The sequence below is a fragment of the Diaporthe citri genome (genome assembly GCF_014595645.1).
Source record: "Diaporthe citri strain NFHF-8-4 chromosome Unknown scaffold_1, whole genome shotgun sequence".
Taxonomy (NCBI): domain Eukaryota; kingdom Fungi; phylum Ascomycota; class Sordariomycetes; order Diaporthales; family Diaporthaceae; genus Diaporthe; species Diaporthe citri.
Genome location: NW_025064846.1, coordinates 2,988,054 through 3,002,522, shown reverse-complemented (window position 1 = coordinate 3,002,522; position 14,469 = coordinate 2,988,054). Strand labels below are relative to the sequence as shown.

The 14,469-nt window shown below is 56.5% G+C and overlaps 6 protein-coding genes across 6 annotated transcripts; 4 read left to right on the top strand and 2 right to left on the bottom strand.

Annotated features, from left to right (window-relative positions):
* Positions 1-1,188: 1,188 nt before the first annotated feature.
* On the top strand, positions 1,189-2,486 carry INS49_000793 (uncharacterized protein; the record flags this gene model as incomplete). Its single annotated transcript, XM_043161629.1, has 3 exons — positions 1,189-1,220; positions 1,326-1,584; positions 1,641-2,486. 3 exons carry the CDS (start codon positions 1,189-1,191, stop codon positions 2,484-2,486), a joined length of 1,137 nt encoding a protein of 378 aa, XP_043030135.1.
* Positions 2,487-3,846: 1,360 nt separating this feature from the next.
* INS49_000792 (uncharacterized protein) lies at positions 3,847-5,391 on the top strand (the record flags this gene model as incomplete). Its single annotated transcript, XM_043161628.1, has 4 exons — positions 3,847-4,216; positions 4,307-4,368; positions 4,433-4,543; positions 4,789-5,391. The coding sequence occupies 4 exons, from the start codon at positions 3,847-3,849 to the stop codon at positions 5,389-5,391; spliced, it is 1,146 nt and encodes a 381-aa protein (XP_043030134.1).
* A 62-nt stretch (positions 5,392-5,453) lies between these two features.
* INS49_000791 (uncharacterized protein) lies at positions 5,454-7,223 on the top strand (the record flags this gene model as incomplete). Its single annotated transcript, XM_043161627.1, has 1 exon — positions 5,454-7,223. The coding sequence occupies one exon, from the start codon at positions 5,454-5,456 to the stop codon at positions 7,221-7,223; it is 1,770 nt and encodes a 589-aa protein (XP_043030133.1).
* A 753-nt stretch (positions 7,224-7,976) lies between these two features.
* INS49_000790 (uncharacterized protein) lies at positions 7,977-9,066 on the bottom strand (the record flags this gene model as incomplete). Its single annotated transcript, XM_043161626.1, has 3 exons — positions 7,977-8,168; positions 8,244-8,763; positions 8,840-9,066. 3 exons carry the CDS (start codon positions 9,064-9,066, stop codon positions 7,977-7,979), a joined length of 939 nt encoding a protein of 312 aa, XP_043030132.1.
* A 1,269-nt stretch (positions 9,067-10,335) lies between these two features.
* Positions 10,336-12,744, top strand: INS49_000789 (uncharacterized protein; the record flags this gene model as incomplete). The annotated part of the gene is made up of 1 exon (XM_043161625.1): positions 10,336-12,744. The coding sequence occupies one exon, from the start codon at positions 10,336-10,338 to the stop codon at positions 12,742-12,744; it is 2,409 nt and encodes an 802-aa protein (XP_043030131.1).
* A 420-nt stretch (positions 12,745-13,164) lies between these two features.
* INS49_000788 (uncharacterized protein) lies at positions 13,165-13,894 on the bottom strand (the record flags this gene model as incomplete). The annotated part of the gene is made up of 3 exons (XM_043161624.1): positions 13,165-13,361; positions 13,438-13,659; positions 13,801-13,894. 3 exons carry the CDS (start codon positions 13,892-13,894, stop codon positions 13,165-13,167), a joined length of 513 nt encoding a protein of 170 aa, XP_043030130.1.
* Between the last annotated feature and the right edge of the window lie 575 nt (positions 13,895-14,469).

The following is a 14,469-nucleotide window of genomic DNA, read 5'->3' as shown; positions in this document are numbered from 1 at the left end:
GTACAATAGATACAATATTACACTCCAGGGCTCTTTCTTGCGAGAGTAAGTTCTGTGGCATGGCTTCCACTTCACGACCCTGTGTAGATCGCCTCCCGCAGGATGATCTCCTGCTGCGGCTTTTATATCTTGTAGTGGAATTGTAAGATGCCTTTCGAAGACTAGTCTGCGACTGCCCCTTCTTATGTACTCTCGAAGAGTCGATGTATCTGGCAAAGCTGTCTCGTGGCACAGGATAAGCCCGGGTCATGTGTCTGATTGCGCTGTATCATGGGACTAATTAATCCCTCGACCAACAAGCCCATTGTCCTGCACCCGTCTGTTCCGTCAGTCGTCGATCAGCTTTTGCTGCACAAAAACACAAAGTGACGATCTTCAGGGCGCAATCTTGTGCGGCGATCGACATGTTGGAAGACAGGCCTGGCGTGCAGGGCGCGACAGAGGACAGGACAGATTTCTGACAGAAGCATGTGAAACTGCCTGATCGCCGCCGTTGGAGGTCTGGGACTGTGGGAGCTGTGGACACGGCCCTGTCTATGTGAAACGGGCAGGCCTGCTCGGCAGCTCGGCCACCCCTGCGCCCTGAGGCCCTGGGAGCTTGCGTCAGTGGGGAGGGAGATCTGGAAGCTTGGGGCACGAAATGGAGGGCGGTGGGCCTGGTGTGGAGGGGCAGGGCGCGTCCGCGGTGCCTGCGTGCTTGGGAATCCTGGCCACGGCTGCCAACTTTGTGTCGCCCAGGCAGGCCAGGAAGGTTGGTAGGACCAGGGACGAACGGCGTCTCCTGCGGTGCTGCTCGTAATGAATCGGGTGAGGGGCGAGGGGTGTTTTGATTGCCATCAATTTCAGCCCCGCCAATCCTCCCTCGCCGCCGCAGCTAGACAAGCTAACCGTCCCTCGGGTTACCTACCCATGCGCCGCCTTGCATCGGACTGATTGATTGATTGACTGACTGACTGACTGCCTCGACGTCGCATTGTAATCCTTCACCGTTCCTTATTACCTACCTACTGCCGAGGACGTCAATTGTTGACTCTCTCTTTCCCTCTCGCACACTCTCTGCTTTCCGCTGCACCTTCCTTCGCGATATCTTCTCACCACAGCTTGTCCTTGCCCTATCCCACCACTTCTCGTCCCGTCCCGTCTCTCCAAGCTCGTTGGGAACCACGCCACACCAAGCCTCTATTCATCATGGCGCCTGTAGGAACTGTTCTCATTACCGGGTGAGCCACCTTCTTCCTCCCGTGCTCTGGGCTGTCGCCAGCCAGCCTCCACTGTGAGACATGCCAGACAGTAGATGGAACTCAATTATTGACTGTGGATTGCAGTGGCACTGGCTACATCGGCTCATTCACCTCTCTTGCCCTTCTTGAGAATGGCTACGAGGTGGTGATTGTCGATAACCTCTACAACTCGTCCGAGGTGGCCCTCGACCGCATTGAGCTCATCAGCGGCAAGCGACCAAAGTTCTACAAGGTAGACATCACGGACAAGCCCGCCCTCGACAAGGTCTTCGAAGAGAACCCCGAGATCGATAGTGTTATCCACTTCGCGGCCCTCAAGGCAAGTCTAACCCGGTCGCGCATGGTCGCGCAGCTGCTACGAATGGGATGGGCCAAGAGAGGGCTAACATATGAGTGCAGGCCGTTGGCGAGTCTGCCGAGATCCCTCTCGAGTACTACCGCGTCAATGTCGGCGGCAGCATCTCCCTGCTGCGCTCCATGACCGACCACAATGTCACCAACATCGTCTTCTCCTCCTCCGCTACCGTCTACGGCGACGCCACTCGCTTCCCCAACATGATCCCAATCCCAGAGAACTGTCCTACCGGCCCCACCAACTCTTACGGCCGCACCAAGTCTATGATTGAGACCGTCATCGAGGACCACGTCAACGCCCAGCGCAACAACCTCAAGAAGGCGGGCAAGCCCTACGAGCAGTGGAACGGCGCCAACCTGCGCTACTTCAACCCATGTGGCGCCCACCCCTCGGGCATTATGGGCGAGGACCCTCAGGGTGTGCCGTACAACCTGCTCCCTCTGCTTGGCCAGGTTGCTACCGGCCAGCGCGAGAAGCTGCTGGTGTTTGGCGACGACTACTCCTCGCGTGACGGCACGGCCATCCGCGACTACATCCACGTGTGCGACCTGGCCAAGGGCCACCTGGTGGCGCTGAACTACCTACGGGAGCACCACCCGGGTGTGAAGGCATGGAACCTCGGCTCAGGACGTGGCAGCACCGTGTTTGAGATAATCAACGCGTTCCGCGAAGTTGTGGGGAAGGACCTCAAGTACGAGGTCGTGGAGAGGAGACAAGGCGACGTGTTGGACCTGACAGCGAACCCCAGCCTGGCCAACAAGGAGCTGAACTGGAAGACGGAGCTGAGGATGGAGGACGCATGCTCGGATCTGTGGCGTTGGGTCAGCAACAACCCCCAGGGTTACCGCCAGAGCCCCCCGGCGGAGCTGCTTGAGGCGCTGAAGAAATGAAGCCAGCAAGAACCCTGGGAGGGAGCCGTTTGCGTTCAAAGGGACAGGACGTGCAAAAGAATAATGAGAGCCGTTTTGGGGATGCGGCGGTCATGTCGGCCGGGGAAGTGGGGGTGACCTTGTACGTGGATACAATGCCGCAAATCAAGGCTGGAGCATCCCATAGACTTTACTTCAACGACTTAGACGAATAATGGAACATTTCGACTCATACTGGCAGATTTGTCTCGAGTCTCAAAGGAGGCTTTGCATCTAGCATCGTCCGGACCAGTGAGAGCTTCCCATCCAGACACGGGAGGTTGTGAGGAAGAGTCTTTGCTCTCTCCAATCTAGCACACAGTATTGAGATGCACCGCAGGCGCTTAGCAAGTGACATGGAGTAAGCTGCATAATAAGGTAGTAAACGGCTTAACCGACCAATTACTGCGAGTTAATTGGGCTGCGCAGCACCTGTACCTGAGCTTCCCAAGCGAGAAGAGCTGCCCCACGATGCTGCTGACTAACCACGGCGCCGACCTGATCGCGCTCTCTTTACAGATTAGTCTACTCGGGCGACGACATGTCCTAGGCCAGACGCGTCTCCCGAGGCGCCGTACAGTGAAAGGTGACTGCGTACATACTTCACTCATGTGCTTCTGCATCGCCGGTTCCGTCCGGGATTTAATGAAAAGGACAACCAGATTCTTCAGCACAAAGCCAGCTCTGCCAGTCGCAAGCCTGCACCTACCTCCCGTTTTCAGCCCGCAACAAAGGCCCCTTTGCGCCATGCTACATTCCGACCGCGCGCGACAGCTGCTTTTCTCGTCCATATCGCCCGCTTCTCTCGAGGTCATCATCACCACTAATGCCCCCGACCCCTGACCTCGACCTTGATTTCAGCTTCGACCGCCAGCACCCACAGCCTTGACAACGCAACAACGCACGCCCTGCTGCTCGATGTCTTCGCACTCGACCGTCATCGCCGTGTGTGCCCGAATCTGATCTCACCACTTCTGCATCTTCTTATTGCAGGTCCAGCCTCTGTCGCGCATAGTTCCTCCCGTCGGTGACCTACTTCTTCGACTTAGACTGCCGATTAGCCTCGACAGCGAACCTACTCGTCGCTTGGTCTCAACTTTTGGAGGTGAGCAAACTCGTGCGATCCAACCTGAGGGCCCTCTTTCTATTTCCTTTTCCTGGGCAGCCTGGAGCCAGCATTGCCCCAAGGCAACAATTGGATTGTGCTCAACCTCTCATCGTTACTGCCACCGCTTCTCATTTCATCTCACTTTTGCAAACGCGAAGTCTGACTAGAGACAGGGTAAACTCATTCTTGGTCAGCAACAACTACCCTCACGTGTCGGTCCACTCAACAGCCACCATGCCGCCCAGGCGAGGTCGTGGCGGCCACGCGGGAGGTGCTCCGTCCCCAGCGCCTGACCCGTCGCCGAGAGCCCAGAGGACTGGAGGGCCCTCCAGGTTCAGTACATCCTATGGGTCTCCATCGATGTACGCCGCTGCTCGCAGCTCCACGTCATCCTCGCTTGACGGCATCGGCAGTGCGGTCAGATCCGTGCGAGACTCCAACGCAGCAGACGGACAGAACAGAGCAAACCAACGGGCTTCTAGGGCCGACGACCAGGGTGCGCGACCCTCTAACAACGGAGGCCCAGCGGCTCCCCCTCCGGCCCCTCCTGTGGTGCCTCCTCCCCCCGACCAGCAACCGTTGGGGCCTGCGAACAACAACCAGCGTAGGTTTCTTGATATCTACTCCCCTCTCACAACCATCACCCATAAGACGTGCTTTGTCTACGATCTGCATATCTTTTTTTCTAACCTAGTTGCACAGGAACCCCACCTGGTGGACGGGCCTCCACCGTTCAACCACCACGCCAATCTGGCGGTAACAATCCGAGATCGGCTCGATTCATGTCAGTGCCGCTGTACTCTGATACCCCGTCTCACAGGAGCTTTATCGAGGAGAGCGAGCTCTACCATACTGCAAACGTTGGGACACCGAGACCGCCGAGACCACCAAGAGGCTCACGCCGACGGGGTACCGAGGCATCGCATTCTGGGTCTGATTCCATTGAATCCATTGGATCCATCGATGATGATGATGATGAGGATCCTTTGCAGCATGGTACGCCCGGCGGCTCGAGAAGCCGCGAGGATCCGTATTCGACACCACGGCCTCCACCGAGCTATCGGCCCATCAGCTGGGCAGATCGCTTCACTCGGGATGGAGGATTCAGGGGAAATGCAGGCAACCGGCCTCCTGACAATACCGGCACTCCTACACGACACGATGCTGGAATAACAGGCACAGAAGGGCCCAGTACCCCAGGGGCCGATACTGGAAAGCCATCGAATGGAGGGCCTTCAACTGGTGGGCCTTCAACTGTGGGGCCTTCAACTGGGCCAGGCACTGGAGGCTATTCGACTGGAGCGCCCGGTAGTGAAGGGCCATCAACTGGACGGTCCTCAACTGGGGTCTCTTCAACTGGAGGGCCAGGCAATGGAGAGCACCAGGGTACAGTGCCAGGCCCTCCTATTAATGATAGCCAGCAAGGCTCTAACGAAGGCATTCAGGAAGGGAGTAAGCGAGGACCACAAGGACCTCAGGGACCTCGAGGGCCCCAGGGACCGTCGGGGACACAAGGGCAGCCCGGACAGCCCGGACCACAAGGTCAACCAGGTCAGCCCGGACTACCCGGACTGCAAGGACAGCCGGGACAGCCGGGACCACAAGGACAACCCGGGCAGCCTGGGCCACAAGGACCACAGGGACCTCAGGGACCACAAGGACTACAGGGGCCGCAAGGGCCGCGGGGACCACGAGGGACGCGAGGGCCAGTGGACAACGACGCCGATGGTCCACCAGACGTTCTGGTTGAGGGCGACGATCTCTTCTCTCAAAGCTTGAATTGGCTGTACTCGCGCTCTCGCATTGGTCGATGGCCACGTTGGCTTCGCAAAGCACTACAAATGTGGGGGCTGTTGGTCATCATCAGCTGGCTTCTCTTGATCCTCCTCGAGCTTTACATTCCTGCGACTGGATGGGAGGGCATCAAAGTTGGCAAAAACTACCAGTACCATGGAAATTCTCTAGTAGGCTGGAGACAGAACATCCTGCAGTTTGTGCCATGGATTGTACTGCACCCCTTCGCTGTTTTGACCGGCAACCTCGATTACGCAGACTACCGCAACACCTTACACTGGCTGACCTTGAATCAACACCGCGCTGAGACCCAGGTGGACAATGTCACAGAAGCCGTTGGACAGCTGCGCAAGATTCTTCCAGAGCTCATCAAAGTGGACGCAGGCATCGCCACCTCTGAGTGGAAGGTTCAGGATGATTTCTGGCACGCCCTGAATGATGAGATGAAGAAAGGGGGCTTGATGTGGTATCTTCTGAGCATACACAAACAGGAAGACGGCTCTTATACCATCTCAGACACGCACTGGGATGCCATCAAGCACCGATTACATGCCGAAGACCTATTGGTTCCTGGCCGCTCTGAAAATGACCCACTGGCACTGAGCAATGAAGTCATGAGCTACGTGGACGTCTCCGTTTCCAAATCGTTCCAGGATTGGCTTGTCAAGAACGCGGATGCGGTGCGGAAGGCACAAGGAGAAGAGAATGGTGAGCCGAGTGCCTCTTACACAGATCTCTATGGCCAGGTCGACAAGGCAGTCGCTGCGCGACTCGAACATTTGGATCTTGAGGCACGGGTCGTCACCAAGGAAGAGTTCATATCCAAGATCGAAGAGTATTTCCGCGATCATAGTGCTAACGTCAAGGGCGAGCTGACGGTTCTGAATGAAAAGCTCGGACAGGCTTTGGGCATTGCCATGGAAGCCAAGAATTCTGCCCACCTTCCCCCAGGGCTGAGTCGCACCGAAGTCGAGAGCCTTGTGGCTGAGATGGTCCGCCGAGCTGTTGCAGAAGCCCAGCTGGAGGCCTTGGCCAAGGGCTCTATCAAGTCCCACCTTAGTACTGAGCTCCTCGCGCAGAAGAATTACTTCAGCACCATTCGAGGAGCCCTTATCGATCCGAAATTGACTTCGGCTTCATACGACTGGAGAATCGAGACGGATGCCAAGAAACGAGACGCTTCAACGACCAGTCTCTTCAGCCTGCTTTCTACGAAGAACGAAAAGGAACACCCGGTGTTCCGTCGGGGTGGGAAGTACACCGGCATTCCTTTTGCTCCATCCATCGCGTTGGAAAAGTGGGAAGAGGACGGAGAGTGCTGGTGCGGTGGACATAAGGAGGACACGCACACCGTGGACCTGTCCATCTTCACTGCCGAGGTCGTCATTCCGCAATACCTTGTTGTCGAACATATCGACCGCGATTCCACATTCGATCCGGACTCCATGCCCAAGGACCTCGAGTTCTGGATCAAGGGCCCAGGCGACAGTACGCAGCGCTCCCTGATCGAGTGGAGCAAGAAGAGATGGACCGAGCCCCCGACGGTTCCAGGAGTGAGACTCATGGAGAAGGGTTTCGTCAAGGTTGGACAATTTGAGTTCGACTCGGAGACAGGAAAGGGCGGCACGCAGGTCTTCAAACTACCCAATGAACTGATGGACTTTGGAGTACAGACACAACAGGTGCTGGTACGCGCGAGCAGCAATTACGGAGCAAGCGATCACACTTGCTTCTACCGGCTGCGGCTTTTTGGCAGCAAGCCAGCCGGGGGTGAAAGCAAGCCAGAGGCGGGTGACCCAGAGCATGAAGACCTGTAACAGGCATTTCTTTTGTGACAAGGGGGTGTACCGCAGCGGAGGAGGTGAAATATCTCAGGAACTCTAAATAATGGACAAATGGTCCTTTCATGAACACAGGCAGAACCCCAGCGCGGCCGGCTGGGGAAGGAAAGGGAAGGGCGTTGGTCGTGTGCCTCTCGGGAACATGGTGATTGACCAGGGCGTTTATCGGAGATACCCTTCTTGTTGTATATTGGGTTACTGTACACTGATCTACCTTGAAGAAGTTCATCCTTTGCAACCCTGGTGAATGGCAGTTTGACAACTAGACGCGGAAGACGACGACAACGATTACGAAGGCTATCTATCCCCTCGACCCAGTAGACAGAATAATCACACGATTGGCATTTGATGAGCAGGACTGCTTCTCTTTGCAGTGTAAGCGGGAGTGTCTGGCCAGGCTCGTCACGGTCTCTGGCCAGAGAACGTACACACAAAAACAAACATGAAGTGACTCCCAAAGCGATGACAGATACTGGCATGTCGTTATTCACGAAGGAGAGTAGTAGTGGGACGCGGCTCAGTCCTGTCAGAGCTCTTGCCCCCAGGTATACATCTCATATTGGGGAGCGCGGGGAGGCGCCCCGCTGATATGGCGAAGAATAGTGTATGGCCTCTATGCACATAAGGAAAACCCGCTGAGTGAAGTTATGACATCCAAAACCAACGTCCTTGCTCCCCCTTTCCCCCTCCCCAACCCCGGCCCTACTTGCGCCAACAACACGGCCGCTGCTACCGGTCGCGGCCCAATCTCTCCTCGTCGTCGTCCACAAGCTCGTAAGCTGGTCTGAATCCTTCGCTCTCTCCCTCGCCTTCGGACTGTTTCTTGAGGAGGGGGTTGGGATGTGTGTCTTTTGTGCCGCCTAGCGATGTGTATCCTTGGTCGTAGAGAGATATGTAGGGGATGTCCAGGTGGCGGAGGAACTGTATTCATGTCAGCCAAGAGCTCAGGAACAGTATAAACCCACTCGTCTCTCCCTGTGCACGCCAATTACTCACCGCCCAGATCTCGGCGTAGTGCCAGTCGATGACCGGGTGCACACGCACAAAGGCGGGCCAGTCGCCGTCGGTGGGGTCGAAGTGCGTCAGGGAGGCGCCGTGGGGGTCCGTCCTGCGGGTGCCGACGAAGACGGCCCTGAGGCGGGGGCGGTCGCGCAGGTAGGCGTCGAGGGCGGCGCGCATGGGCAGGGCGTAGCGGCACAGGTCGAGGTGGTAGGCCGCGGCGGAGCGCTCGACGAAGGCGTCGACCTCGGCGAACGGGTCGGGCGCCACGATGTAGACGGACTGCAGGGAGGAGGGGAAGGGCCGCGGCGAGGGGCTGCGCACGGGGGTCGGCGCCGCCGGGGTGTTGGTCGGGATCTGGGAGGTCAGGCCGTTGGTGGTGGCGTTGGGTAGGGGGTGTGGTGCGAAGGGCTCGAAGTCTGGCGGCTCGAAGTGCCGCGGGAGGCAGGCGAGGATCAGGACGAGGAGCACGAGGCAGTCCTTGCCGCCGTTGTAGGAGAGGGAGAGCTCCTCGATGCTGTTGTGGTGGGAGTGGTGAGCTGGCCGGTCCACGGTCGTGGGTGGGCAGGACGGGTGCGCGTGGGCTCACTCACCTATATCTCTCGAGGGCCTCGTCGATGACGGATATCGCCTCGCGGGCATGGGACTGCACGCCCTTGAGCAGGCCGCTCTCAACCTCCTGGGCCAGGAAGGCGTCGACCTTGGCCTGCAGCTCGAGGCAGACCTGGCGCAACGAGAGGGACGCGGCTGCGGCTGGCGGCTCTTTGACCCCGCCATTCGCAGCGGGCGAGACGCCATTGACGAGATGGTGGTGTGGCATCACAGCAGCTGGGTGTGTGAGTGAGGATTATATCGTGCTATGACCGGAAATGTGCAGCCATGGACACCGTGTAGAAGTCGCTGGAGTGGCAAGATCGGTGTCGGGAATGCGCACGGCAAGGAGTGCATGACCACGCAGGAGAGTGACGGTCAGAAAGTTGTCTGTCTGGCCCGTTGTGCAGCCCGAGCAGTGTAAGCTGGGGACCTTCTCCACCGCTGCGGCCTCGGCCACGGCGGGGAGATCGGCGTTGATAGGGACAAGAGATGTCAGGATCAGGGGTCCATATTTCCATCTTCTATCCTTCCATGACCTTCGGTTCGGCTGCAGTGTCCACTGCGTGTTGGGAGGTCATTGCGGCCGCGGACTAAGACATGGGCTGTTTTACATCGGATTTTATTCTCTAGCTCCAAGCTTTTATCTCAAGACGGGGAGACGTTCCTACTTCTTGAGCAGGTTTAATCCTATATCCTTTTATTGGCATCGGCAAGTACAAGAATACCAGAATTTGGAACGGTCATATTGAGCCTTGCCGACACAGCTCACCCTGGTCAGCTGACTGGTGCGCGGTAAATGAAAGTCCGCCCACCATGAATTTTTCATGTGACGGTCTCATCTGTACTACCTACCTCCTGCGTAGGCACAGCAATCACAGCCGCCTCAGATCTCAATTCCATGCCTAGGTAGCTTGGAGTTGTTCTACTCAGCCAACCGCATCAGCACAAGGAATTGTATCTTATAAGCTCTTATGTGCACCTGCACAAGAGGTTCAGGAGGGCAGGTTATCGCAAAGATATACACTTGTTTCTCACTAAATATATCCTATAGCGGGTTATCCTACACCAGGTTAGCTTATGGCAGGTTGTCCTATGGTAGGTCATCCCATAGCAGGTTATCCCATGGTAAATTATCCCATGGTAGGTTATCCCATAGCAGGTTATCCCATGGTAATTTATGCCACAGGTAATTATCCCGCTGGAAGGCAAACCACTGGAAGTTAACCCACTGGAAGTCCCCCCAATGGTACCCAGGTAGGGTATCCCATGGCAGATTATCCCACACCTACTGTAGGCTGCTCCAAAGGACTGTCCTACTACGGTAGAGGCGACCTATCGCTAGCGGCAGGCAGTTTCCGAACTAGTACCTGCCTTCCCACTAGGTTGCCCCACATGCCGTCACATCCCTGTCCAAACACTTTGCCGACCTGGAAATTTTCTGGAATGCGATAACTGCAACGAACGAGACTTTCCTTTCCTACAGGCCACGACAAAGATGGCACCGAAGTCTGGGAAGTCTGGGTCTAAGGGGCACTCAAAACGCTCGGAGGACAAGACTCTGAAGAGGAAACGAGAGGCAGAGGACCACGAACGATTGAAGAAGGCCATCGACGAACTGGACCCCAAGTCACCCGTCGCAAATTTCGCCGACCTACCCCTCTGTGAAGCCACAGCCTCTGGCATCAAAGCCTCGCACTTCGAAATCCTCACCGATGTCCAGGCCCGAGCCGTGCCTCTGGCCTTGAAAGGCCACGATCTTCTCGCAGCCGCCAAGACCGGAAGCGGCAAGACGCTCGCCTTCCTCATACCTGTCCTCGAAAAGCTCTACCACGCCCGCTGGACCCCCCGCGATGGCCTCGGCGCCCTGATCATGTCGCCGACGCGAGAGCTGGCTGTGCAAATCTTCGATGTGCTGCGCAAGATTGGCCGCTACCATGACTTCTCTGCCGGCCTGGTCATTGGCGGCAACAACCTTAAGGAGGAGGCCGACCGCATAGATCGTATGAACATCCTCGTCTGTACGCCCGGTCGCATGCTCCAACACCTGGACCAGAGGTTTGGGTTCAACGTCGACGACTTGCAAATCCTGGTTCTGGACGAGGCCGACCGCATCATGGACATGGGTTTCCAGCACGCCGTCGATGCGCTGATCGAGCACCTGCCCAAGGAGAGGCAGACACTGCTGTTCAGTGCCACCCAGAGCAAGAAAATATCGGATCTCGCCCGACTCAGTCTGAAGGAACCGGAATATGTATCAGTTCACGAGGCCGCCGATACAGCAACACCGAGTGCCCTCCAGCAGCACTACATCGTGACCCCGCTCTCGGAGAAGCTGGACACGCTATACGGATTCATAAAGGCAAGCTTGAAGACCAAGATCGTGGTCTTCTTGTCGTCCGGAAAGCAGGTCCGATACGTATACGAGACGCTTCGACAGCTGCAACCGGGTATACCTTTGCTTCACCTGCACGGTCGACAGAAGCAGGAAGCAAGATTACGGATCACAAAGCAGTTCACATCGGCGAGGCATTCTTGCTTGTTTGCGACGGACGTCGTGGCACGAGGTGTTGACTTTCCTGCGGTCGACTGGGTCATCCAAGTTGACTGTCCCGAAGATGCGGACACTTACATCCACCGAGTCGGCCGGACAGCAAGATACCAAAGCAAGGGTCGTGCCGTTCTATTCCTAGACCCCAGCGAAGAGGAGGGCATGTTGAAGAGACTCAAACAGAAGAAGATCCCGATAGAGAAGATCAACATCAAGGAAAGCATGAAGAAGAGCATCAGGAACCAGGTGCAAAGCATGTGCTTCAAGCAGCCCAATATCAAGTATCTGGCGCAGAAGGCCTTCGTTACTTATGTGCGGTCTGTCCACGTACAGAAGGATAAGGAGGTTTTTGACTTGGAAAAGCTGGATTTGGACGCGTATGCTGCGAGTCTAGGACTGCCGGGAACGCCAAATATCAGATTCCGACCGGGAGAGGACATGAAGAAGCTGAAGAATGCGCCGAGGATGATTATGAGCGACTCAGAGGATTCTTCGGAGGCCGAAGGTGGAAAGCGCAAGAACAAGGACGAAGTGAAGACCAAGGTGCAGAAGATGTTTGAACGAACAAACCAGGACGTTCTGTCTAGCCATTACCGCAAGATGGTAGGCGAGGAAGGCGAGGATGATGAAGATGAAGACAACTTCATGGTTGCTAAGCGAGTCCTGAACGACGACGATCTCGACAAAGCAGCGCAAAATGGCGACAAGAGCCAGGTCAAGGTCATTGACTTTGGAGGAGACCAGCAGCTTGTCATCGATTCGAAACGGCGCGAGAAGCTGCTCAAGTCCAAGAAGAAGCTTCTCAAGTTCAAGGGCCACGGTCAGAAGCTTGTCTTCGATGACGAGGGCAACGCCCACCCCATTTACGAGCTCGTCGACGAGGATGAATTCAAGAAGCAAGGTCCCGTGGACGAGCTCAGGCGGCAGTTCGTCGACCAGGAGACGGAGAAGGTGCAGGAAGCAGACGTCGAGGATAAGGAGCTGGCCAAGGCGAGGAGAAAGGAGAAGAGGGAAAGGAGGAAGGAGCTCGAGAGGATGGAACGTGGCGAAGGTTCCGGGCCAGCTGCGCCTGTTGCTCAGCTCGAGGGCTTTGAGGATGGCGAGGACCCACTGGCACTGCTGCGGTCGTTACCAACTGGGGATGACGCAGGTCACAGTGAGAGCGAGGCTGAGGAGCAGAGACCGGCGAAGAAGCAGAAGAAGTGGTTCCAGAACGACTCGGACGTCGAGGACGAGAAGACCTCAAAGAAGAAGGAAAAGAAAGCCAAGAAGGACAAGAAGAGGGTCATCGAGATGGCTGAGGAACCCGACACCCTCGAGGACCTGGAGGCTCTCGCCGCAGGACTGTTGGAGTAGTTATAACATACTTGATACCCTAGTTGCAATCGTATTAACCCAGTACCATGGGACTACACAGCTGCTCTAAACAAGTTCCTTCCTCCCACAAGAGGTTATCCCATATGAGGCTATCCTATCCCATACGAGGTTGTCCCACAGGAGGTTGTCCCACAGGAGGCTATCCCACAGGAGGCTATCCCATAGGAGGGAGGTTGTTCTGAACTTAAAATCTTTTCCCACACAGGTTTATCCTGTAGAAGCCATCCTGTCCCGAATGAGGCCGTCTTGTAAGAGGACGTCTGAAAAGGTCTATCCCATAGAACCAAAAACATACTGGGATATTTGGAACCCATGCGATCCATTCTTTGCCCCTGGTCTTTTCCAGCTGGCTGTAAGACTACACAATGTGGTAACCCGATGCCGCACATGTCTTCCGGCCTACAGCTTTCCTGCCTTCTTCAGGCCCCTCTCGCCGTCGACAAGCACGCACCACCCCTCGCTGCCGACGGTGCCGCCGCCGAAGCCGGCCACGACGGCCTTGAACGCCCCGGAGCCGGCATCCTCGCCCTCGCCGTCCCGCGCGAACTTTATGACCTCATCGTCAAAGGTGCCGGGCTGCAGGAACACGGCTGGGACTGAGCATGGCGGTGTCTGTGTCAGTCGTTGTCTCGGGAACGCAGGTACGCAACATGGAATGGAAGCATGACTTACTTCCTAGCTTCTTGGCCTCTTCGAGCACCTTCAGGGTGACCGGGGGAGGGGTGATGATGGACACGGAGGTCTCCTTAGGGTCGGGCAGCTCTGAGAGGGACTTGACGGTTGGGACCTCGGCGGGCTTGCCGGCGGCGTCCGGGAGGGACGGCACGGCGATGGAGGGGGCGGCCGGGTTGATTGGGATAGCCTGGATGTCGTGGTGGAGGTACCAGGCGAAGACTTGAGTATGTTGTTAGTTGATGTCACTTGGTCACGTATTTTATGAGGCATCCGGGCGGGCTGAGGTCACAAGCTTGAGCCGGCCTGCGTTTGTCTTGCACTCTGACAGAGATGGGGCCTCGCTTCATCCAGCTATCTTACTCTTGTGGCCAAATTTGGCCGTATTTGAGCTTGCGCCGACGACGGCGAAGTTCTTAGATGAGAAGAACGTCTTGAGGGATGCTTCGGTGCTCATTGTGGTAGTGAGATGAGAAGCCCGAGATGTGGGATATGTGAATAAGTGAGCGGTTTTGGAGAGCTTGGACGGGGAGGATGTCGTGAAGCAGGTGCAGGTTAGAGAGCGAGGCAGCTGAAGGCAGCGGGCAGTGCCTGGGAAATAAGTAAACATCAATACATGTATTGCCCTGATTTGTAATTGTGAAGGCGTCGTTGTATTCCAAATAATGACTCTGCAGCTGGCAAGAAAGCCTCTCTTTCCCCACGTTCAAGACCCGGGCGGGTGCTAACGTATTCCAGGGTCCCTCTCACGTTATCGGCTTCTATCGCCAGAGCAATGCACCTTCGCGTCACAACGTTTCAATGGGCGTGATTCTTTGTGCGTCCCGCCGTCTTGGGTGCTGCCTATCTGGGTAGGTGTCTTAGAAAGCTACAGTCTGCACCTGGATCTGTGGGTCCAAATGCCCAGATGGGTCGAGTCCCGGAGGTTGGGACGGATTGAGACGAACTCGCAGAAGTTGTGCGTAAACGGACAGCTGGGCATGGGACGGCGCATCCCGGGACGCTGGCCCTTTACGACCTGAAGACATGTGA